Source organism: Bos taurus, chromosome 14 (assembly GCF_002263795.3).
Source record: "Bos taurus isolate L1 Dominette 01449 registration number 42190680 breed Hereford chromosome 14, ARS-UCD2.0, whole genome shotgun sequence".
Lineage (NCBI taxonomy): Eukaryota > Metazoa > Chordata > Mammalia > Artiodactyla > Bovidae > Bos > Bos taurus.
In genome coordinates this window covers 24,751,010-24,775,893 of record NC_037341.1, presented here as the reverse complement: position 1 = coordinate 24,775,893, position 24,884 = coordinate 24,751,010, and the positions used below count along the sequence as shown (strand labels likewise).

The following is a 24,884-nucleotide window of genomic DNA, read 5'->3' as shown; positions in this document are numbered from 1 at the left end:
CTAACAAGTGCATTTCAAAGTCGTTCTTTTTCGGTGGGTGTTTTGCTGTCTTAGTTGTTTGATTTTAATGGAAATTCTTGAGACTCTGACACTTGTCTCCAATGCTGGTTAGAAGCTTAGTTGACTGAGTTGCAATTTAATGTAGTCTCTCCAGGCGAAGAGTCTTTTGAAGACCTGACAGAAGAGAGCAGAACCCTGGCCTGGAGTAACATCGCCCGGCTAGAGCCCCAGGAGCAACACAGAATCCACAAAGAGTAAGAGTGTGTCTGCACTGGCCGTGCGCACGGTGGGGTCTCGGCCTGGGCTGAAGCCAGGTTAAGCTGAGTCACGGGGGGCCGTTGTCATTCAAAGCTGTCTTGGTTGGTTTTTATCCCCCTACACCGTCCACAGGGACCAGCCACCCGGGGTCAGTGTGGCACAGACGGTGGGTGTGTGTTGTTTCGGCCATCGATCGTTCTGGAGCACAGACGGATATACTGATGGCAGGTGGCTGGGTGCTCCTCAGACAGGCTCACGGCCCTCGAGTCCGACGGTGTGAAGTTCTTGAGAAACAGGATATATCTCCCCCATGTGTCACATTTACTGTTATCATCTGGGGAAATGTGTCCTTTTTAAAAAATGAAAAACGTGTGTGCATACATGGAGAGAGAGAGCGTTGCAAAGTTCATAAGAATTTTTTTTAAACGCCCTCCCCCAAATCAGGCTTGCGTTGGCCCCAGAGGGGTCATGAGCATCTGAGGCCCCTGTCTGCAGGGGTGGTGATGGACTCGGTGGGAAGGTTGGGAAGCACTGACCTCGCTGACCCGTCCTGCTCCAGAGAAGAAAACTCAGGCTGGGAGGAGGCCCCACGTCCTGCTCCAGGGCCACCGATGCCCTGTCTGACGCTTGATGCCATGTACACCTGGTTATGGGTGGAACGGAACAGGCCTGTCCCCGTCCGATCCACAGCCCCCAGTCAGAGCATGGCTTCCTGCAAAGAAACCTGTGGGTCCCCCTTATTCCTTGTAACACTGGCTATCCCTCATCACCCTTTCTAAACAGCAGGTAGAAAGGGGCCTCGACACCTGAGGCCATGAAGACATGAGGGAACCTTGAAGAGGACCTGCTGGGACTGATACTGACCTGGGTTCTTGACCCCCTCGATCTGTAGACATTGATCAGAGGCCAGACAGGAAATTCTGGCGAGGCTTTGTTGGGGCCCCGGCTGCAGCAGAGGGAGCAAGAACAAGCAGCAGGTTCCCTTGATTGCTCCACGAGGAGGGGCGAGCTGGTTCCTTGAGTGAGGGTAGGGCTGGGTCCAGGGGTCGGGCCAGAGGGGTGGCATGTGTGGTTGCTCTACCCCTTGGGTGCTGTGTGCAGGGGACATGCGCAGTCCCCTGCTTTTGCTCCCAGCTTTTCAGAACTAGCATCAGATTTTTTTTATCTTTTTCTATCTTCTTGTCCATAATTTGCCCCAGCTGCCCAGGCATGCAGTTATTTTTAGTCCGTTATAGTTTCTTTGCATTTTGTTGTTGGAGGAGATGTTTGTCCAGGTACCAGCATTGCAGCAGAGGGTCCTGGGTCCCAGCCCTTCTCAGGACCAAACAGCATCATCATGGAACAGATGCTAAGTGACCAAGCAAGTGAAATGACCACACGGAGGCGTTTCCGTGGTGGTCAGCGAGCGTCACTGGTTCTCTAGTGGGCAGACATGGGGCAGCCTTCCCGCAGGGCGGCCTGGGAGCTATGAGTGGGGGTGTTTTCCAGCCATAGGCGTCGCCAGAACAGAATTAGGAATTGCCGAGCCATGACTTGCTAATGCCTTGTGGAAGGTGGGATGGGTCCAGCAGTCATGCTGTGAAGAAAACAGTCACAGGAATTTGCACTCAAATCAGGGCCTTTTGTAGGACGCCGGCGTCCAAGCACATGGTTGATGGTAATTCGCAACACTTTGTTTTCCGACAGGGCAGTCACTGGAATAGCCGTGTCCCGCAATGGGTCGTCCATCTTCACAACCTCACAAGGTGTGTTTTCCTACCTGAAAGCTGGGTTATCTTGAGTCATAAAGCGTCCAAGTGTCTCGTCGTCTCTCAGTCCAGGACTGTACCTGCTGTGTCACCGGCACGTAAAATTTGGGCAGTTAGTTTGTGGTATAATACGTAAAATTTCAGTGTTCATTTGCCAAAAACGACAGTGGAAAATGCCTTTCTATTGCTGATAAGCTTCCTAGAATTTTAAGGGGCGGGGCAGCAAGAGTGTGCGGCGGGCCTGTCCCTCCCTGGGGCGCAAGGGCTTGACCAGAGGCAGCACAGCAGCACGCGGGGGCAGACGTGCGATTGTGTTTTCCACTCTGTCACTCGGTGTGTAGTGTATGAATTCGGTTTTTTGATTAGGTGTTGATTGTAGGGTTAAGTTCAAAAATCTAATTCAAACGCTGTTAATGTGCCTGTACATTGTCAGAATCCTGCAGAAGCCCTGCGCCGGCTGGTTGATAGTCTGGTAACTGTATCTTAGTGACACACGAGAACTTCACTGTTTGCATCCTAAAAAGGGGCTCAGCCTTGGGCTTTTCCTGCTAGCCACAGCTTTGTTTTTCCTGGAAGTCTACACGACATGCCATTAACTGATGCATGTCTCATCTGCGTCCCATTTGAATTGTGGCAGGTGCTCAGGAGGGATAGGAGATGAGAGGGGAAGAGCTTAGCTGCCCCTCATGGACTTTGAGATGCCTGGTTTGGACAGAGTTTGTAGCGGTAACTGACCACCTACCTGTGCTTCAGTCTTCATCATAGGAAATTCTGCTTTTCTTCCATTAAGCTGAGGCCAGATTCTGTGCAGCCACACCGCTCCAGTAGGTCAGAGCTGCTGGTCTCAGATCCTGGGACCATGGCTTTCATTCCTTGGCATGTCATTCCTTTCTCTGTCAAATGCAACCTTGGATTTCATAAAATAGAGTTTCCACAAAGCCCAGAAAGGGATCCTACGGTGGACCAGGGAGTGCGCCTGCAGTGTGCACGGGCCACGCTGGGGGCGGCCAGATGGCAATGCTCACGGGAGGAAGTCGGCACGCTCGGCCAGGGTTCCAGTCCCCCCAGTCTGCCGTCATCACACCAGACAAAAACCCTTATTTTTTAGCAAAGCCTGCGTTCTTAGCTGGGTTTGTTTGTTAAATCCTTAGGTTCCCTGTACTTGTCTGACCTTGTAAACCATGAGTTTTACAGGCATCAAGGCTTTAAACCTCTGAGGCTTATGAAGCCTATGGCTTCTTTGTGGACCTGCCAACATCCTTTTTAATCAAAAGCTTTTGTTATTTTCTGTTTGTTTCTTCACTATTAATAGCTCATATTGCTGATCTGTGTGCATTTATATTTCCATGTGTATTACTGACTTACATGTACCCTGACGGTCACCCTGGAGTTGTAGCTTTTCATCAGAGGTGTGTGTATCTAGGAGTGTGGGCAACCCCACAGGCGATCCCATCATCTGGGAGACCCACTTGTGGCAGCCTCTGGCGTGGTCACCCCCAGAACGAGGGGACCCTCTGATGTTGAGAAAGCATCTTCACATGCCAGGCTAGCTGGCAGTTTCCTGTCTGACACCCCAGCACACTTCTGCATGTGGTGTTGGCAAAAAGTAGGTTGAAATATTAGATTGTGCTATAAAGAAGAAATGATTTAAAGCTCATCTCACCTTTTATTTATCATTTGTATGTTTTCAAGTTGGGAAACATATTGTTGCATATTTCAAATATGGGTGTTTGGAGCACGTTGCAATTTGCAGTCTTATTTAAGAGGTAACCTTGATGCACTTCTAAAGCTTCTGTTAGGCAAGAAAATTAAAAAGCTTGGACATTTTAATCCCCAGTTTATTATTTAGAAAGTTAGTGTTTCTCTTCCGTAAATGCTAATGCAGCACTAGGGTTGCTGTTTAGTCAGTCAGTCGTGTCTGACTCCTTGTGACCCCCATGGACTGTAGCCCGCCAGACGCTTCTGTCCATGAAATTTTCCAGACAAGAATACTGGAGTGGGTTGCCATTTCCTCCTCCAGAGGATCTTCCCAACCCAGGGATCAAACTGGGGTCTCCTGCGTTGGCAGGCAGATTCTTTACCACTGAGCCCCCTGGGAAGCCCGCAGTACATCACTCTATAATGTGGCTACTTAAAAAAAAAGGCAAAAAAAAAACCTTACATTGCCAAGATCTTTTGGTTTTCTTTAATATTAAAATTTGTCTTTTCCTCATGTGTAACTTTAGAGTCTTATCAGTTATTAGGTTTAACTCTGCCTCTGGTCATGGCTCTCAGTTGACCTCCTCGTCATGGCGCCATAGGTCATAGACTTCACAGACTAGAGAGTCCTCGTGGGGGACCCAGCCCTCGGTCACCTTGCCCATTACCTCAGCACGTGCTGGTCATGTCTAAGGGTCAGGAAGCCTTTCTGATGCGTTTGTTTTGTTGTTGTTAAATTAGATTCCACCTTGAAGATGTTTTCCAAAGAATCCAGGATGCTACAGAGAAGCATATCATTCTCAAATATGGTGAGTTGAGTTCGTTTTCATTTTGTATCAGTGTTATGGTGGAAATTCATGGAGCAGTTTGCTTTATACACACACACACACACGACATTTGTTTCTTCCCAGATAATTGGGTTTATTTCTGTGTGGTAGCTACAGAATGCCTTAGGTAGATGCCTTGTAAATTAAATCAGAAAATTTTCAGGTTACCTCTTTCTCGTGTTATCGTGGTTTTATTTGTAGCCTAGAAAGCTTACATTGCTATCCAGTAGAATTCTCAACAGATCATGCCTTTTTTGGAACTGTCAGACTAAATGTATGTGTGCCACTTATATAACTTTTAATGCATTTCTAAGTTGATATCTAATACTAGAAAGTCAGTTCTTCTGCAAAAAAAAAAAAAAACACATTTTATTGTTGATGTAAAGCATCCGAAAGATTTTGAAATTCCCTAAAGATTTTAGAAGTTTTCCTTCCCCACCTGAGTCTGTAACCCAGAGTGGGTGTTGGGATTCTTAAGGACAGTCCCTACCTGCACCCCCCCGACTCTGATGTAAGCAGGGGTCCCTCAGCCCAGGGCAGTGAGGGCGCCTGGACCCCATGAGAACCATCACGCTAGATCCTTGCACACTCGACCCACTTTCACTTTTCTACATTTGGGAGGAAACGAGGCATCTGGAATTAGCCAGATGAAGAGAAACTTCATGAATATGAGGAAGACCAACATAACCAGAATTGGGGGTTAATTTTGGGGGGAACTTGTCAGATAGTTTTATCACATTAAGGAGTCGTTTAATTTTTGTAAATTATTAATGGTGAGTCACTTGTATTTCAGGCTTTATCATCCTGTTTGCTTTTACCGGGAGACGCCACTGTCATAAGCTCTTCCTGGGATAATAACGTGTATGTATCTGCGGGCCCCTCCCTCACTCCCCACGCCGTGTAGCCCCCTATGTGGACCTGAGGGAGGGGAGCACGGGCTCCCTCACTGTTTTCAACAGGGAACGGACGAGGATGGTTGGATTTGAATGTGATTCTTTGGCAGCTCAGTGGTAAAGAATCTGCCTGCAATGCAGGAGATATGAGTTCAATCCCTGGTCCAGGAGGATCCCCTGGAGAAGGAAATGGCAACCCACTCCAGTAGTCTTGCCTGGAGAATCCCATGGACAGAGGAGTCTGGTGGGATATAGTCTAAGGGGTCACAAAAGAGTCAGACATTATTTGACTTTAATAATTTCTCCAGTTGGATTCTATTTTTCTCTAAGTTTTTAAATTGAGGGGAAAACACAGATGAGCCAGACCCAGAAATTTCTAGTTTTAAATTCACATTTTAAGTATTTGGTTTGATAACATGAGAACAAATGATTTGTAATTCCAGTGGGCCATAGTGAGCGTAGAATTAAACAATCTAATGCTTCTTGAAAATGTGTTTAAGAATCTTAACATTGAGCTGGAATGCTGTCTTAATAATTCTCATTATCTTTTAGCTATTTTTATTCCATAGCATTTGGAAGACGCCAGGACACATTAATGGGACATGATGATGCTGTTAGTAAGATCTGTTGGCATGACAACAGGCTGTATTCTGCATCGTGGGACTCTACTGTGAAGGTTTATATATAATTTCTAGATTAAAATGTTTGGATAATATAAATAGTATAAGCCATTCAACTCCCTGCTGTTGATGTGTTCAGTCACTTTTTCACTGCTTTTCATAGAGTGGTATGGAAGGATATGGAGGTTATCCCCTTCGTGTGTTTAGTGTGCAGTGTGGGGAGATGTTTTCCTGAGCTTGCCCTGTGCGCTCCACTGGGGGTCTAGTGGTTCATTAGAGAAACACGCAGCGGCCCATCTGAGCTCATGCAGCTGTGAGCTAGCAGTTGACCAGTGAATCAGAAAGTATCAAAATAAGTGGAGAATCGTTGAAAAATACAGACACACTCCTTCATCGTTACTGATACAGGGCCGCACTTGGCCTTTTCTCTGAAATCTTGCACAACTTTGCTGCATGAACCACAGCAGCATTCATCATCCTTGGTTTCCAGTTTGCTTTTATGTAAACAGAAAGCAAGAACCTAAAACCATTAGAATTCCTTCAAGTTTTGCATCATTTCTGCTTCCCCCAGAGGGGGCACTTTTGTTGGTAAATTTTCTTGCCTACATGTAAAGTCAAGTCGCTCAGTCGTGTCCGACTCTTTGCGACCCCATGGAGCCTACCAGGCTCCCCTGTCCATGGGATTTTCCAGGAGTACTGTAGTGGATTGCCATTTCCTTCTCCAGGGGATCTTCCCGACCCAGGGATCAAACCCGGGTCTCCCACATTGTAGACAGATGCCTAACCATCTGAGCCACTAAATTTTTTTGTCAACTTGCCTTTTTGAGTTTTCTCAAAACCTTAATGGGGCTTCCTAGGTGGTGCTAGTGGTAAAGAATACACCTGCCAATGCAAGAGACGTGAGACGTGGGTTCGATCCCTGGGTTGAGAAGATCCCCTGGAGAAGGGAATGGCAACCCACTCCAGTATTCTTGCCTGGGGAATCCCATGGACAGAGGAGCCTGGTGGGCTACAGTCCACGGGGTTGCAAAGAGTCAGACACGACTGAGCACTCAAAACCTTAATAGACATGACTACACTTCTGCACTTCAATTTTAGTTCACAAAGTACTTAAGTCACAACAGTAAGTGCAAGGGGTGGAGCAGACCCGGGCACAGCGGACCCTCAGGAAGCACGATGGCAGAGTTAAGAGTGCAGGCACAGGCCAGAGAAACAGCCTTAAGACGCTTCGTTTTGTTGGGAGCTATTAAGTGGGAGTTGGTCAGTCAGGAGAGTGTTTGCTGCGCATTAGCAGTGCTCTTAAAGGAAGTGTTCTGCGATGCATCCCATCCCAGGTGTGGTCCGGGGTCCCCGCAGAGATGCCGTGTGCCAGGAAACAGCACTTTGAGCTGCTGGCTGAGCTGGAGCACGACGTCAGCGTGAGTACCTGGGCCCAGCGGAAACCACCAGGGGAAGCGGGTTCTTGGCTTGATCTTTTATTTTGCTCACTGGAAGAGAGCACGGGGGCTGTCAGTTCAAGTTGATCCTTTGGGTTTCCAAGTCCACTGTGCCTGTTTTTCCCTGTTTTGCTGTTTAAGAATTGGCTGCCCTCCAGCCAGATTTCCACAAGACCAGTTTCCTAGCATGGCATTGAATATCTGGGTATCCTCAAACTATTTGGGCAACCGGATGTGTTTCTGACACCTTAAGTGGAAGAAGCTGTCTGTCTAGGGTGAGGACACCGACGTGTCTACACGGCCCTGTGCTCGCAGCAGGGGCAGAACTCAGCTGGCACCTCACCCTCTTCACTCGGTTCGTCTCCTCATGGGCATGGCTGCATCTGGCACTGAGGCCTGTGGTATTGTCTTCCCTCTAGGCTGTGAACTGTTGCCTGATCTTCATGGTCAGCAGAATAACCAGGGTTGAGGAATATTTATACAGGATGTAGTTTAGCCAACCTTGAGATTCCCCAGTTCCCCCAAACCCCCCACATCCTCATGGAGCCCCTGTGCTTCAGGCAGCCTGGCATGCCCTGCCACTTGTCACGCATGGAGTCACTATTCTGAGTCGGTCAATTTTAGGCTCTTTGTCAAACAGCATTTTCCAGTAACACTTCATTGTAGTCACTGGCCTATGAAGATTTCACTTGTAAATAGGTGGTGCTGAAAGAACGGGCTGAGAAACACAGCTTCATGACCGTGGCTCTGATGGACTACTGCGTGTGCTTCCTTCTCCAGGTGGATACGATCAGTTTGAACGCTGCCGGCACACTGCTGGCCTCGGGCACCAAGGAAGGCACACTGACCATCTGGGACCTCACCACGGCCACCCTGTTACACCAGATTCCATGTCATGAGGGGACTGTGGGCGACACTGCTTTCAGCCCAGGTAGCATCCTTTTTTAATACAGATGATACCAGGGGAACTGGAATTACTATTTTGAAATAAATAAGAATGTAAACACAGTTTTCCAGGAGGCTCAGTGGTAAACAATCAGCCTGCCAATGCAGGAGATGCAGGTTCGATCCCTGGGTCAGGAAGATTCCCCTGGAGAAGGAAATGGCAACCCACTCCAGTATTCTTGCCTGGAGAATCCCATGGACAGAGGAGCCTGGCAGGCTACAGTCCATGGGGTCACAAATAGTTAGACATGACTGAACAACTAAATGACAAAAATGCTATTTGCTGATAAAAGGGGTTTTGCCTGTGGGTTAAGGCTGCTTTGTGGGAGAACACAGTGCATATAGCATGTGTACCTATTAGAAAAGCTGTATCGGATATTCTTGTTAATTGCTCAAATCACTGGAGAAATTAATTTATGAATTCACACCAAAGGGTCATCAGCCCAGTGCCTTAAACACAGAAGCTTTTCACAGAGAGGTTAGTCCTCATTGGTTAATACAACAAATAACTCACGTGAACACTGGGCTCCTGGACTCAGAAGTGAAATCTCAGATGGTCTAAAGCCGTAACCTGCACCCTGTCCTGCCCCGTGTTGCAGACAGTCGCCACGTCCTGAGCACAGGAGCTGACAGCCGTCTGAACGTTATCGACGTGCAGACAGGAATGCTCATCTCTTCTGTGACTGCGGACGAGCCCCAGAGGTACTCTCGGGTTACTCATGATGAAGACGTTTACAGACAGGCTCGCAGTCACCACTCTGGGCCTGCTCTAGCCCTTCCTTCCTGACGAGGGATGACTTCCAAATCCTTCTTGCAGGTGCTTTCTCTGGGATGGAAACTCCGTCGTATCTGGGAGTCAGTCTGGGGAGCTGCTCGTCTGGGACCTCCTTGGGGGAAGGGTCAGCAAGAGGATCCAGGGCCACGCGGGTAAGGTGTCTCCCGCTGACCTGCCTCTTCTCCCTACATGCTCCAGTGCCTCCTTTCCCACCAGAGAACACGCTCTTCGCAGGTTACAAGCCCCCGGGGACCTCTGTGCTGTGAACGTTCCCCTCCAGGTCCTGGCCAGCCTGGCCACCTGAATCTCTCGGTTCTTTCAGGATTTAGATCTGTGTTGGCAGACATTTGACTCCAAAATGGAAAGTTTTTACATTAACTTCTATATAGAGAGGAAAAAAAAGTAAAAGGTATAGATTTTTTTAACACATGCATAGAGATTTTTTTAGATATATATAAAAGCAACTTTCTTAGTGGTTCAGTGGCTAAGAGAACGCAGAGGGACCAGGTTTGATTCCTGGTCAGGGAATAGAGCCCACATGCTTCAACTGTGACCCAAATAAGTTTTTAAAAAACAGGCCAACTTCCCTGGTGTCCAGTGGTTAGGACTCAGTGGTTCTGCCACATGGGGCACAGGTTCAATCCTGGTCCAGGAACTAAGATCCTGCATGCCTTGTCACCAAAAAAAAATAATAAGTTACAGAGAAAACAGTCTTGCTCCCAGTGACTTCCACCTCCCAGGTCCCCTCCTTGGAGGACTTCTCCAGCTGGTGACCTGGCGTGTCTATTATCCAAGGATGTTTTCTTGTGTACGTCTGTGTCCTTCTGCCTGTTGGCTTCTTAGTTTTCTTTACATTTTCAAGTTTGCCCTTTGAGCATTTGGAGGACAGTTAATTCTTGGGTCGATGCTTACAAGTAACTGTTGACAGCCCACCTTCGTCCGCTTCCCACCGTCACTGCTGTGTGGTCATTTCTTCTCAACACTGTACATTCAAGTGAGGTCTGTGCCTGCCTTCCTCCGCTCACCTGATAGGAACGGAAATCAGCACACTCACACCAGTTCCCCACTTGTCCCTCATGATACCTGACTTGTTGTAGGTGTAATATTTGTATGTTACACACCTGTGACTCCCAGCTGTTTTAGCTGTAGCTTTACATCTGCGTGGTCTCCTAGTCTTCCCAAGTTCCCTGTCCTAAGCACTTGAGTTCAGGCAAAGATTGTTTCAAAGGACAAGACGATGTGGTGGCAGCTGGGCAGCTCACCCTAACCCCGTGTCTCGCCTCGCAGGTGCCGTGACGTGTATGTGGATGAACGAACAGTGCAGCAGCGTCATCACAGGAGGGGAAGACAGACAAATTATGTTCTGGAAGTTGCAGTATTAAGTGCCTTTTCCTCGAATGTTTTTGAACTCTATTTAATGTACTTTTAAACCAAACTTTTAAAGGAATTGGTGAATGTGCAATTACAGTAATTACAAATTTCACCACATGAGAAATTTGTGGTTTTAGACTTGATAAATCATGGTGACTTCATTGAAAGCTGTTAGTTGTCATCCTCGAAGGCGGACAAGGATGTGGGAGATTTGGGGAGGGAACATCTGTGAGGCAGGCGGTTGTCCCAGGGTTATGACGATCAGAAAGCGAGTCTGGGTCAAAGAGCAGCTGAAAGATAACTAAACCAGCTGGGGGAAACCTCCCGAAAGCACTGAACAGTTTAAGGACTTTGCAAGAAAACCTGAGTATTCTCCGCTGTTGCCAAGTCACTCTGTCTAATTGACACACTTGTGGCATGCCCGCTGGATTGGGATGTGTGTTTTCATGGAGTGGTCACTTTCTATTACCTGCTAGCCCCAGATTCTGAGAACCTGGGCAAGGATTAGCAGTTCTTATAACAGTTTACTGTGTATAGGAATGGTTTATTTCATTATGGCTGTTAAATGCTCATCTTTTCTATGACATTAAAAATATTTTTCTGTAATGAAATTCTCATTTTCTTATTTAAATAACTTGGCACAAAGTACTAGGTACTTCAAATGTTGATCCTTCTAGAAAACCATCCTTAGTACTGTGTAATCCTGTACTTCTGGAACTATCTTCAGAGCCAAGTCCAGACAGATAACGAGGAACATCATCACTGAAAAACCTGAGTGGGCTGGCTTTTCTGAATTCCACACAAGATAAGCCATGAATCAGTAGCACTGATTTATTTTGTATTCAACCTCTGAACCACAGAAAGCATGCAAGGTAAGATTTTTCTCTGTTACTTAAAAACCACTGGTGTATCCTGAATGTTAAACATGGCTTGGGTGTCGCCAGGAAAATCAACAGGCTCGCTGAGGCCCTGCTGCTCGGCCTCCAGTGTGTCTGGGCTTCCAGGCTGAAGGTACTTCTCTGGACACTCAGGGCCTCTCAGCACAGAGGGCTTGTCCCAGGCTCCTGGGTGTTAGCCACTCTGGGAGAGGACTCTCCTACAAGCCTGACATTTTCAAATGATGCAATAACAGACAGACTAGAACTTAACTTTATTTATACATTTTTAATTAAAATAGAATAGGCATAAGCCAAAGAGAGGGGAAAAAAAAATCAGGATAATGTGTCATTCTTTGAGCAGGGAGGAGGCAGGAAATGGAACACATGACCAGGACAGTGTCCTGAGACCGTCCCGGGGCAGCTAGGTTACATACTGTGTAAATGCCACAATCAGGTCTTAGCCCACTTAATCTACACATGAAAAGAAGAGTCAAGGTTCATTCTATTTAGTACAAGAATTTTTACATTAAATATATAGTGCTTCATTTCTCAAAAAGTGATATCAGTTACTTTTAGAAGAAAGAAGTTCCATTACACAAGGAAGGATTAGAAAGTCTCAAATGCACATCGGCAGCTGTGCTAGCTCGGGAGGTACTGTCAGGCTGCGCGGGGCCAGTGCACATCTCAGGCGAATGCAGAACTGCGTCTGGGTTTAGAAAGGCAGCAATCGTTACATTTTGGCTTTTATTCTAGATGCTTAACTTAGTTAAGGCGACAGTTCAAGCGTATTAAGTGAAGGTAGATAAAATGTAATGACAATCGATAAGTCTCTTGCAGCTACACACACTGTCTAATAATGCTTACATGGAATGAAACCAGTGTTACTTAGCTGGTGTTACACACACATAGAACTGAAGAAAAGTAATTCTAAATGCACTATGGTGACAGTAAAAATGCAAATACAGCACAGAACTAAGCACTGCTTGATATCAAGGTGATGGTTCTAACAGAGCTGAGCCTGGAGCAGTCATTCTACTCACAAGGCTGTGAAAGCATCAGGTTTCCAGTAAAGAAGCTAGTCTGTAAAAGTCTTTTCAACTGTAAAACCAGGGTAAGGCTACAACTATCTTGATGTCTGAACAAGATATACTGGATCGAACAGTAAGATTCCCAGCCCTACTGTAAGACAGGAAGTCCTCATGCAGCATATGCTCGCTGGCTCCTAGAAAGCTTCAGGTGCATAATAGAAAGGTCAGTTGCCCGAGACGTAAACGGGAGAACTTCTGGGAAGTTTCCACTGTGCCGTGACTTCTAAACCTCAGGAATGGTGTGATCCATCAAGCTTTTCATAATGCTTGGCGCCATCCTACAAGACAGTTCCTTTGTTAGATACTGAGGGTTGGGTTTCTTTTTTCAAAACTGCTACAATGATTCAAGAAAACTCTAATTCAAACTCAGTACTGTTAGCATCAGGTGGGAATGGAGCAGGTTTTATAATGAGTTCAGCTCTAAGGGTCTCAGGTAATCTAGCTGATTACAAATAAGCTATCTATCCTGGCCAGTAAGATACAGGTCCTTGAATCCTTATATGTTAAGGCTGAATGGTTAAAAAAGACAATGCTATTAATGCTATGAACTAGAGGGAGAAGGCAATGGCACCTCACTCCAGTACTCTTGCCTGGAAAATCCCACGGATGGAGGAGCCTGGTGAGCTGCAGTTCATGGGGTTGCTAAGAGTCGGACACGACTGAGTGACTTCACATTCACTTTTCACTTTCATGCACTGGAGAAGGAAATGGCAACCCACTCCACTGTTCTTGCCTGGAGAAACCCAGGGACGGGGGAGTCTGGTGGGCTGCCGTCTCTGGGGTCGCACAGAGTCGGACACAGCTGAAGCGACTTAGCAGCAGCAGCAGAGGGAAAGGTGTGTGGGTTTTTTTTGTAGGGGGTTGGGGGGCGGTGGGGAGGCTATCACTGATTTAAGACAAGTGAGCTCTTCAAGGATTAGTCCTGACAATTCTCCCCCCAACAACCCCCAAAAGGAGCTAGCTGCATTCTATTCCAGCTTCTGGGTAAACAAAAATTCCATTACAGGAGTTACATTTTTTAATGTTTTAAATATCATTTATCTTTCAGGTAGATACTGAAAGGACTGTGCTGGCTGAGCCAGGACAGAACGTAAGATGCTACCAGACAGACAGCCCCAGCCACCCCTGTTTTATTCTCTCTCCTCAGCTTCCAGCCAGGACTTCCAAAATGTTCAAATGTCTAAATAATGCCAATGTCATCCACTAAAGAACCAAAGGTTTGAAAAGCTTGAGAATTAAAGAAGTACAGAGACTCTATGAAATCACATGAGCACAGAATCAAGTCAAAGAATTCTCTACTTACCGTTTAATAATGTGTTCAAAGATAAAAGCAGGCATGATTGTAATAGTAACTATATTTCCAGCTGTGGACAATATGTCTGCGATCTGAGAGTCCTGTTGAAAACAACGAAAATTCTGAGAGACTTTATTAAATATAAAACTAAGTTATTCTTGGTAAAGAAATATATATGTTCTGAGGTTTTGCTAATGTCTCTAAAATCCTAACTCCTGGTATTTAAATTTTTTCCAGTTTCTTTACCAAGTTTTAATTCATTAGAATCACAACTTCATCAGTGGTAACAAAATTCAGTAAACTACATTGAATATATTAGCCAACAAAGCATTCTTTTTCTAGAGATTAAATAACTGCCCCCATATACAATATTACCACACCCCTCTGCTAACATTAATTCTTAATGAAAACCTTTAGACCTCAAAATAGTTCTATTTAGGAATTTGTAGAGGGCGTAAACCATAAAAAATGAAGTACTAATTTGACCATAAACTATTACTCATTTCCTACAACCCCTGGACTAAAAAAAGCAATTGGACAAAAAAGCAACCATTCATTCAGAATCTCATCAACATCTTCACTGCCCAGGTCTTCACAGAATTCTAGTTCAAGGGACTTCAGAGATCTCACCCATACAGAGGCCACAATTCTAGAGGTTAACATGAGGGCACAGCCAGCGCCCCAAAGAATGTCTCCATTTTGGTCAATAACAGCACCACCCCGACAACACAAATGAAAAAGAAACTTCTAAAACTAAACAATATGATGTAAGTTCTGCTCTGACCTTCAGTCCGATGACGTTCTGTCCGTTGACCTCACAGATGTTATGTTCCGTGAGAAGACCATTTCTAGCTGCAGAACTGTCTTTCACAATGGATGTGATTTTTCCATTTTTAAAAACAAAGCCAACGTGTCCAGTACTGTCCTTATGCATGGTAATTGTCCGTTCAAAGGGCCTGTGAGCATAACAGTTTCAATTAAAATTGTAATTCCAAGGTAAACATTTCAATGGATTTCCACTATGTTGTACTGGATACTTTGTTACCATAAATTATTTCAAAACTATTTTACTTGGTATGTACATCTTGTGTAAAAGTTTAAAAATTCTCTCCATTATGGCTGGACTAACTAATCAAGATTTCCTTCTTTTAAGTATCAAAGAATTAACACAATGCTTCATGCAGTTTATCAATGTGCTTTTTCCTTTAACATTATGTTTGAACAAAAATCAGTGTTAAAAATGAATTAACTTTTTAGTATTTCCTGGAGCTTAATTTTTCTTAGGAAGTACTTAGAACCTTTACAATATTTCTCACATCTTGATTTTGAAAACTTTACAACGGTATTTTTGCTGCAGGAGCAGCAAGACGGAAGCCCCCAGTCCCTTAGAAAGGGAGGAGCTTCAGAAAGATGGCGTCCGCTCTTGAGCACTGACAACCTGTTACTGCACACGTTTCATGACAAAATACAAATTTTACATTATAAAGTTCACAGCAGTCATGTCTTCCTGGTGATCCAAGTTACTTTTTGAAACTTTGCTCACCTAAGAGCAAAAGTGCCATTTGTCTGCAAAATGTTTACTTAATTCCTACCATGTATTATTCAAAGTGAAAACACAAAGGTAGATAAAAGCCAGTTGAACCAACATGAACAAAAATGCCAAAGCTAAAAATGTGTTACAAGGTCTGCCCTTCAACCCCTGCATGGCTGAGAAGGTGGTGGTGTCCGTAGTACAGGTACCGCAAGCTCCATTATAAATGAGCTAAAGATGATGTTCCCACCAAGGACTACAGCCTCAGCCACCCAGAAGGCCAGGCTGGTTTTTGGGAACTGGTAGGCCCCCATGTATCTACCCTGAGCAGGAAACCGGGGGCAAAGTCCAGACACCTGTTGCTGTTACCTTTCTAACCTCTTCTATTTTCCAGAGAAATGGATTAAGACAGGACAGGAACTTCTCAAAGGACAAATTTCTGTAAGCTCTGAATTAAGGTGTAGGCAAAACCGGAACACTGTTTTTAAAAAGTCAAACTATGTAAGAAAGTGAAAGCAACACAGAACTGCAAGACTATAAATATAAAACTCATCAGTAACATTTGATTATTTTCTGCAACAAAATGCTGTATTTAGTTCAGTTCAGTTGCTCAGTCGTGTCCGACTCTTTGCGACCCCATGAACTGCAGCACGCCAGGCCTCCCTGTCCATCACCAACTCCGGGAGTTCACCCAGACTCACGTCTGAGTCAGTGATGCCATCCAGCCATCTCATCCTCTGTCGTCCCCTTCTCCTGCCCCCAATCCCTCCCAGCATCAGAGTCTTTTCCAATGAGTCAACTCTTCACATGAGGTGGCCAAAGTACTGGAGTTGCAGCTTTAGCATCATTCCTTCCAAAGAAATCCCAGGGCTGATCTCCTTCAGAAAGGACTGGTTGGATCTCCTTGCAGTCCAAGGGACTCTCAGGAGTCTTCTCCAACACTACAGGTCAAAAGCATCAATTCTTCGGCGCTCAGCCTTCTTCACAGTCCAACTCTCACATCTTTACATGACCACAGGAAAAACCACAGCCTTGATCAGACAAACCTTTGTTGGCAAAGTAATGTCTCTGCTTTTGAATATGCTATCTAGGTTGGTCATAACTTTCCTTCCAAGGAGTGTCTTTTAATTTCATGGCTGCAGTCACCATCTGCAGTGATTTTGGAGCCCAGAAAAATAAAGTCTGACACTGTTTCCACTGTTTCCCCATCTACTTCCCATGAAGTGATGGGACCAGATGCCATGATCTTCGTTTTCTGAATGTTGAGCTTTAAGCCAACTTTTTCACTCTCCTCTTTCACTTTCATCAAGAGGCTTTTGAGTTCCTCTTCACTTTCTGCCATAAGGGTGGTGTCATCTGCATATCTGAGGTGATTGGTATTTCTCCCGGCAATCTTGATACCAGCTTGCGTTTCTTCCAGCCCAGCGTTTCTCATGATGTACTCTGCATATAAGTTAAATAAGCAGGGTGACAATATTCAGCCTTGACGTACTCCTCTTCTTATTTGGAACCAGTCTGTTGTTCCATGTCCAGTTCTAACTGTTGCTTCCTGACCTGAATACAGATTTCTCAAGAGGCCGGTCAGGTGGTCTGGTATTCCCATCTCTTTCAGAATTTTCCACAGTTTATTGTGATCCACACAGTCAAAGGCTTTGGCATAGTCAATAAAGCAGAAAGAGATGTTTTTCTGGAACTCGCTTGCTTTTTCCATGATCCAGTGGATGTTGGCAATTTGATCTCTAGTTCCTCTGCCTTTTCTAAAACCAGCTTGAACATCAGGAAGTTCACAGTTCACATATTGCTGAAGCCTGGCTTGGAAAATTTTGAGCATGACTTTACTAGCATGTGAGATGAGTGCAATTGTGCAGTAGTTTGAGCGTTCTTTGGCATTGCCTCTTATTTCCAGAATATTAAAACCCCAAGAAAATGGAAAACTAGTCCTGAATGTCCACATGTAGTGTTTAGTCAGCTCACCTGTCCCGAATGGTCATGGTGATCTTCTCTCCGAAAGCCTGTTTGAGCACCTTGTGCGCCCGGTCCGAGCTCCAGCCAGCACAGTTCTCGCCGTTTATCTGCAGCACCTGGTCCCCAAACCGCAGGCCCACCAGGGAGGACGGAGAATTGGCCTGGACAAGCTGAACAAATATACCCTGGAGGACGGAAATTACTAAGTAAGTGCTGGAAAATCAGGAACCAGCTCTTTAGGCAGCTACTCTAGTAATTTTTTTTAAAAAAGGAAAAACTACACAAGTATTACCCCCAAGAAGGAAAGTGAAAATGGTATCAAGGCAACAGGAAGATGTGAGTGGTAATTTCTAGCTCACATCATGACTCACCTGACCAACTTCCATCACCCCCTCCACCTTGGAATAAAAAGACTAAGGAAAATAAAGGCAGATTACTATAATAAATGTAAGGTTCCATGAGTCTGATAGTATACCAAACAGGTATTACTGCACCTGATCATTATTTAGGGGGAAAGACAGTAAAGTGTTGGAAGTTTCATTTAAAGAAAGTGATAGGTTAAGGTCAGAAGTTTACCTTTTGGGCTGAAGATTTCCTTTACCCGCTTGCTAAATTCCACATAATCACTACTATTAAACAGCCTAAAAAGGTGGGTACACAGAATACAACCCCCGTTCTTAAAAATCTACAAGGTAAATACAGAGAACTCAAGTACAGGTAACTGAGAACTAAACGGGGTCTTTTTATTCATGTAAACTAAATTTCAGATGCTGAACACTATAAACAGGCCAAGTATAAAAGGCATGCGCCAGTAAGAGATGAAAGCAACCACAGGTTGCACCCCTCTCCATCCTGAGCTGCCTCAGACTTGGCGCTGCGCATCCTGTACTTGAGGGCGGCACCCAGCAGAGTGGCCACTGGACAAACCACTGCAAGGATAAGTGCTGCAGGGGTGGAGCTGGGGAGAGAGTGGTCTCTCTCTAGGATGGAGAGAGGGCAGTGAAGCGCGAGCTTCCCAGAGCAGCACACTCAATGAGGGTCTCACAAGAGCCACAAGTGTGCCAAGACACAACGCCCTCAGCCTCTGAGGGGCACGTGGGGCGGGGACTGGCCTCAGCCATCTTCCGCCAGGCGCCACATCTTCTACGTGCAAAGGCTGGATGCGCTGAGCTATGAGACCAAAGACCGAAAAGAAGCCCAATAACTACCTCGGAAACCCACAAATCAGGGTAAAGACTCAGCACCTCCTTAGTGATCCTAAGTGCCTCCCCAAAGAGTAACCAGGTTTCGTTTCTTCCATCTGGTAAGGTGAGAGGTAAAGTAATGTACTTGAGAAAGTCACTGTTGCCTAGAAAATGCCCCATGAAAGTCAAATTCAAGGATAGAAATAACAAACCCAAAACCACATTACAAGTCACTTTTAGTTTAAAAATACTCAAGACCACTGACCCCACCTATCAGTCTTAACTTGTACACGTTACCCTATCTCAATGCCAGCATTCTTGTATGAACTATGTTACGATACACGCAGACTAGTGAACTTTATTCCAGAAAAAGGACTGAAAAAAGAAAAAAATTCATCCATGGTCATGCTCAAGTCCCAGCTCTGCCTCTTCAGAACAGGGTAGCATCTCACGTGGAAAAGCAGATTAAAAGTAGTCCCGATCAAGGATTTACATTTTAAATTGTAACTCAGTCACGTAACAGCTAATCAGACAAGAGTACTGAAAGTGCTTACGTTGTCTATGGATTTCAGCCTGAGCCCAATCTTCCCGTCTTGATCCTTACACAAGATGACTTCCCGGATCCCTTGCTTGATCTCTGCCCTGCGGATCCCAATGTCGCCACCAGTGATAGGGGCCACCATGTGGTTCATGCTGGAAGGCCGCGCCACCACCTGCTGACAGAGACACATACAACACGTCAGTATTCGCAAACACACGCCCTGAGAAAATCCAAAATGATAACTGAATATATTCTGCTGTGGTTTCCTAAAATGTAATTTGCCAATTATTTCCTTCAGATCTGAGTTTTGCAAAAATGACCCTATTTTGTTTTTTAAAACTAATTCTGCAGGTTACTCACCCCCCCAGACACCATCTCCAGCAGACTCAATGACTCTCTGTTGCCGATGAATTTGCTGGCATTGGTTTTATGTGTACCCTGGCTTGTTTTCAACTCAAATATATTATCCTTGAACTTTATAAAGGCTGTACCTTACTTTTAAATTCACACAGCATCTTCCTGAGGGTTCTTTTATATGGCCTTATCTTCAACAATGTACTTAGCTTTTATTAAAGAGGCAAACTTCTTACCTCACAGCTCCACTACAAGGACTAAAAGTACCTGTTATTCAAGTGCTGACACACACAAGACAAATGTTATTTTTCGTCCCTTTAGTAAACATCTGTGGATTAACCAACTGTATGGAGAACAGCTGTATTAGGGACTCCGTTAGGTACCAGGCCTCACATTCCTTATTTTTTTTTCTTGACCAAAATCAGTTTATTGTTTTAAGAACCAAAGACAGTGAGGGAAGAACATATTTGTTACCAAGGCATCTTAACCAGAACCTGTCATAAAAAGCTCTGGTCTGACACCTGTGATGCTCAGAGCAGCCATGATGGGGGAGGGAAACCTCAGCCGCACACACACACAGACTGCGAGTATCTCCTTCAGAATCACAGTCACTGGGACACCACACACACACAAGGAACCATACTACGAATCAAGCACAAACCCAGAAAATACAACTTTTGAAGAATTACAAAACTTCAATGCTTACAGCTATAAAAGCACAGAAATCAGGCAATGGGACAGAAAAAATTAAGCAAATGAATTTAGTTTAGCTGGAATACAGGACAAAAGGGAGGAGCTTTGGAGTATAACTTTTGGAAAAGAATTTTTTTCCAGCAAGTACAATTAAGTGCTTACTCAGTGTTCTTACTATGATCCATATGACCAACACATGACCACTGCCCCCTCCTGCTAAGGCCTACTATGACCACCATCTACTCTTGCCCTTCTATTTGCCCTCCACACAGCAAGCACAGAAACCCTTTTTTTAATCAATTATATCTATCATTCCCACAACTCAGACCCCCAACCCCTTACCCTGTCCACAAGGCCGCAGACTACCTGGCCTGACAGCCCTTCCAATGCCAACCCCCCAATGCATTTGCTACAACATTCTGTCTCATCTGCCCATCACCTAGGTCTTGTCTCTCAGGTCTCTCAAGTTCATTTCTGCCTGAAAGCCTTTCAAGGTCTCTGCATATACTGGCTAGTAAAGCTGAAAGTATGTACTATGGTTTCTTTACCAGAAAGTATCTGTTGAGCATCAACTGTATGAAGAGAGAAGCTTGTGGGCACACTGAAGAGAAGAGAGGGCAACAACAAGTGTCACAGACTCTCTGTCCCTTCCAAACCCACCCTATGTGGTGAGCCCTCTTCTGTCACTGGCTTTCTGGTCAGGACCCCTCAAGAGGAGGAGGTGCCAGGGCCTGCCCCTTCCTGTCTGCTTCCTGCTCCTGCCAGTACTACCTGGGGCCAGCCCTTCATGCTGCTGGCAGCAGGTGACCAGTCTCCAGATTCCAGACACTCCCAGAAGAGCCTCCGTGCAGCCCCCAGAGGCACCAGCGCCCGTCACAGGGCCCCTCCCCTGAGGCCCAGCTCACGGGACTCCTCCACCATCACTGTCGCTCTGAGAACTACGACCCCCATCCTGTGCGCCCCAGTTCTAGAAGCAGCTTTCTAGGTTCCGCTTTTGCTTTTTTCAGTTCTTCAACCTCTCTGATTCTTGTTATCTCTGTTAAAAAATCTAGTGTGATTTCTATTGTTCCGATTGGACCCTGACTGACGTAAGCAAGTTTCAATAAATATTTGGTGAATAAATTGAAAGCCAGGTACTGTATTAAGCATGGGGGTCATGGCAACAACAGAGACATAAAGGCTGTCTTCATGAAGTTATGCATTTACCTACGACAAGTACTATAAGGTATTATAGTCTTATAGCAATAATCTTAACACAAGACTGTGACACACTATATTTAAGCCAAGAATTTGGGGTCAAACTATAAGAAGCTTTAAACTTAAAAAGATTATGAGCAAAAAAATGATAACAGACCTGAATCTCAGAATGATAAAGTTAGCAGTAGCTCAGTATTCATTGATATACCAAGTTCCTGGAGGAGTTACTGGAAAAAGAGACAACTGTAACAATCTAGGTTAGAGGTAGAAACACAGGGACGGGGCCACAGCAGGCTACAATGAAGAACATGAGTATAAGAAACGCGGCAGTGGCAGAATCACTAGGTCCATAACTAAATGCAGAAGACAAAGGAGAATGTGCCAGTTAAAGGCACCTGAACCTTTAACTCCTACTCAATTAGGAAAGTGGTAACAGCGCAGAGGAAGCAGACTGTAAAAAGCAATACCAGAAGACAGTCCTGAGAGGAGATCAATGCTAAGGCTATACATTTGTGAGTCTGCCACAAAGATGATAGCTTATATCTCTCCGTAAAGTATGATTTTATATAATTCAGAATGAATTACATTATACATACCCCCTGACTTGGTGCTCCAGGGACCAAGGCCATATTTGCACGTATTTCTTCTTCATTTAAACTCAGGCCCATGTACTGAGAGAGCTCCGGATACAGCTTAGGATAGAGATCTAATAACAAATGAATGAGTAGAGGAAAAAAATTAGTAGAATATTTTTAAAAACCATTGTTATTATGGAGTTTTACTTGTATTTTAAAAAATCACATTTATTTTATAAAATCTAGGGTGAATTTAAATTAGTAATCTAGAAAACCCCTTTCTCTGTAATGACAATTAGAAATGGAAAACAGAAAAATAAAAGTGAAAGTATGAAGACATTTTAACTGAAACCTCAGACTTCTAAATACTCAAGACTTGAAATAATTTTCCCAAGTTATCTTGCCTTTTCTTTCTCTTAAACCTATTAGGAATTTTCTACACATATCACTGATTCTCCACTTAAGAACAACTGACCAAAATGTACACTTCAAATCAGCTATGTTTTAGTTCATTCAGTAAACACAGCTATAAAATGATTCTTCTACCAAAAAAAATGAACTGTGGGGGAAAAAAAAAATTAAAGCTTGTAAATTTATTTAGTGTCCTATCATTTTAAGAATACACAGCAATGAAATCTCTGAAACAGTACATTTAAATATTAACAGTATTTAACTGAACAGTAGAGTTAGACACTATTTCCAAAAGCTCTTTATGTGATTTATGGATTTTCTAAAGGAAACAATGTTATAAGCCAACAGGCCATAAAAACCTATTTAACACTCCTGTTCTATTTTTTTTTCATTTTATACTGGAGTAGAGCTGATTAACAATGTTGTAGTGGTTGCAGGTGGACAAGGGACTCGGCCATACACATACATGCATCCATTCTCCCCCAACTCCCCTCCCATTGAGACTGCCACACCTTTTGTATCTGAAGTCATATTATTTAAGAGTTCTGTCCTGAATTCCTATGAATTTAGAAGGAAAAGGAACCAGGGAGAAGGGTATGGAGTCAGAGTAGAGACTCCAGGATTTGGGAAGTTCCCCCAAAGGAGAACGCTATCAATCCCCACAGCCCTGAAAGACAGGGGAGGGGACAGTTCAGTGAGTTACATCTTTTCATAAATGAATCCCTCCTAAGTCAAGGACTTACAAAGGGTGAAATTTAAGTAACAATTTTTATAAAGTCATAAACATACTTTCATAGTCACAGTTCACTTTCTTGATTAAAGGGCTGTTTTGAAATAAACATTTGTATTTTCTTACTACTAGAGCAAGACAATTTCATGCTGTATATGTTAAAAAAAAAAAAAAATCCTGGATTCTCTATTTCAGTAAAAGAAGGCCTAACAGGTATCCCTGTTCAAGGAGAAGGAACCCAAAGAATAAACCTACTTCCATCTTGAGAGACGGGAGCAGAGGCTTCAGATAAAATTGCTGGGTTGGCAGGGTTTGCAGAAAATGCAGTCTGAGCCTAAAAAAAAAAAAAAAAGAATTCTAACAACACTCTATAGAGACTCACTTAAACTTCTCATATAACTTAAATCCAGTAATTAAAAAAAAATCTAAAACCCTTTACTTTTAATTAAGAAATTCTAATTTCAAACAATTAAGCAATATATTTTCAAAGAAAATACATATAATTAATATTTCATAATGCTACTGCAAATATTTTCACAATGCATTATGAAATGATAGTTACACTTTAGTCTAAGTGAAAGTACCTTCTTTACCTAAAGAAAAAAGCTTAACCATATTTACATTAAGTATATATCAGGAGAACACCTAAAAATTTAAATACTTAAGTTGCTAATATTTATTTTGCCATTTCAGCATATCCCAATGAAATGTTTATCTGCATTTTACCAAGTATAAGAAGGTGTTCAGTCAGTCAATTCAGTCGCTCAGTTGTGTCTGACTCTTTGCGACACCATGGACTGCAGCACACCAGGCTTCCCTGTCCATCACCAACTCCCGGAGCTTACTCAAACTCATGTCCATTGAGTCGGTGATGCCATCCAACCATCTCATCCTCTGTCGTCCCCTTCTCCTCCCATCTTCAATCTTTCCTAGCACCAGGGTCTTTTCCAATGAGTCAGTTCTTCGCATCAGGTGGCCAAAGTATTGGAGTTTCAGCTTCTGCATCAGTCCTTCCAATGAATATTCAGGACTAATTTCCTTTAGGATGGACTGGTTTGATCTCCTTGATGTCCAAGGGACTCTTAAGAGTCTTCTCCAACACCATAGTTCAAAAGCATCAATTCTTTGGTGTTCAGCTTTCTTTATATTAAAACTCTCACATCCATACATGACTACTGGAAAAACCATAGCTTTGACTAGACGGACTTTTGTTGGCAAAGTAATGTTTCTGCTTTTTAATATGCTGTATAGGTTGGTCACAGCTTTTCTTCCCAGGAGCAAGTGTCTTTTAATTTCAAGGCTACAGTCATCATCTGCAGTGATTTTGGAGCCCTCCCAAAATAAGTCTGTCACGGTTTCCATTGTTTCCCCATCTATTTGCCATGAAGTGATGGGACCAGGTGCCATGATCTTAGTTTTCTGAATGTTGACTTTAAGCCAACTTTCACATTCTCCTCTTTCACGTTCATCAAGAGGCTCTTTAGTTCTTCTTCACTTTCTGCCATAAGGGTGGTGTCATCTGTATATCTGAGGTTATTGATATTTCTCCCAGCAATCTTGATTCCAGCTTGTGCTTCATCCAGTCCATTATTTCTCATGATGTACTCTGCATATAAGTTAAATAAACAGGGTGACAATATACAGTTTTTCCGTACTCCTTTCTCGATTTGGAACCTGTCTGTTATTCCATGTCCAGTTCTAACTGTTGCTTCTTGACTTGCATAAAGATTTCTCAGGAGGCAGGTCAGGTGGTCTGATATTCCTATCTCTTTAAGAATTTTCCAGTTTGTTGTGATCCACACAGTCAAAGGCTCTGGCATAGTCAATAAAGCAGAAGGAGAACTTCTGTAACTCTCTTGCTTATTCGATGAT

At 44.1% G+C, this 24,884-nt stretch overlaps 2 protein-coding genes across 6 annotated transcripts in view; one reads left to right on the top strand and one right to left on the bottom strand.

Annotated features, from left to right (window-relative positions):
* NSMAF (neutral sphingomyelinase activation associated factor) overlaps nucleotides 1-11,182 on the top strand; it is a 66,344-nt gene extending 55,162 nt beyond the window's left edge. The window contains 10 exon segments of the mRNA XM_005215445.5: nucleotides 146-254; nucleotides 1,945-2,003; nucleotides 4,446-4,513; nucleotides 5,325-5,392; nucleotides 5,977-6,100; nucleotides 7,379-7,462; nucleotides 8,261-8,411; nucleotides 9,025-9,127; nucleotides 9,243-9,352; nucleotides 10,488-11,182. Of these exon segments, the coding sequence (XP_005215502.2) occupies nucleotides 146-254; nucleotides 1,945-2,003; nucleotides 4,446-4,513; nucleotides 5,325-5,392; nucleotides 5,977-6,100; nucleotides 7,379-7,462; nucleotides 8,261-8,411; nucleotides 9,025-9,127; nucleotides 9,243-9,352; nucleotides 10,488-10,582 (971 nt within the window). The 3' untranslated portion in view covers nucleotides 10,583-11,182.
* Nucleotides 11,183-11,704: 522 nt separating this feature from the next.
* Nucleotides 11,705-24,884, bottom strand: part of SDCBP (syndecan binding protein) — a 34,382-nt gene continuing 21,202 nt past the window's right edge. For 2 of the 5 annotated variants that reach the window (XM_025001494.2, XM_005215436.5), the window contains exons 3-9: nucleotides 23,268-23,346; nucleotides 21,893-22,002; nucleotides 19,066-19,227; nucleotides 17,337-17,512; nucleotides 14,616-14,787; nucleotides 13,841-13,932; nucleotides 11,705-12,815 (exon numbers count right to left, since the gene is read on the bottom strand). In XM_025001494.2, coding sequence (XP_024857262.2) covers nucleotides 12,761-12,815; nucleotides 13,841-13,932; nucleotides 14,616-14,787; nucleotides 17,337-17,512; nucleotides 19,066-19,227; nucleotides 21,893-22,002; nucleotides 23,268-23,346 — 846 coding nt within the window. In that variant the 3' untranslated portion in view covers nucleotides 11,705-12,760. 5 annotated transcript variants of the gene reach the window in all.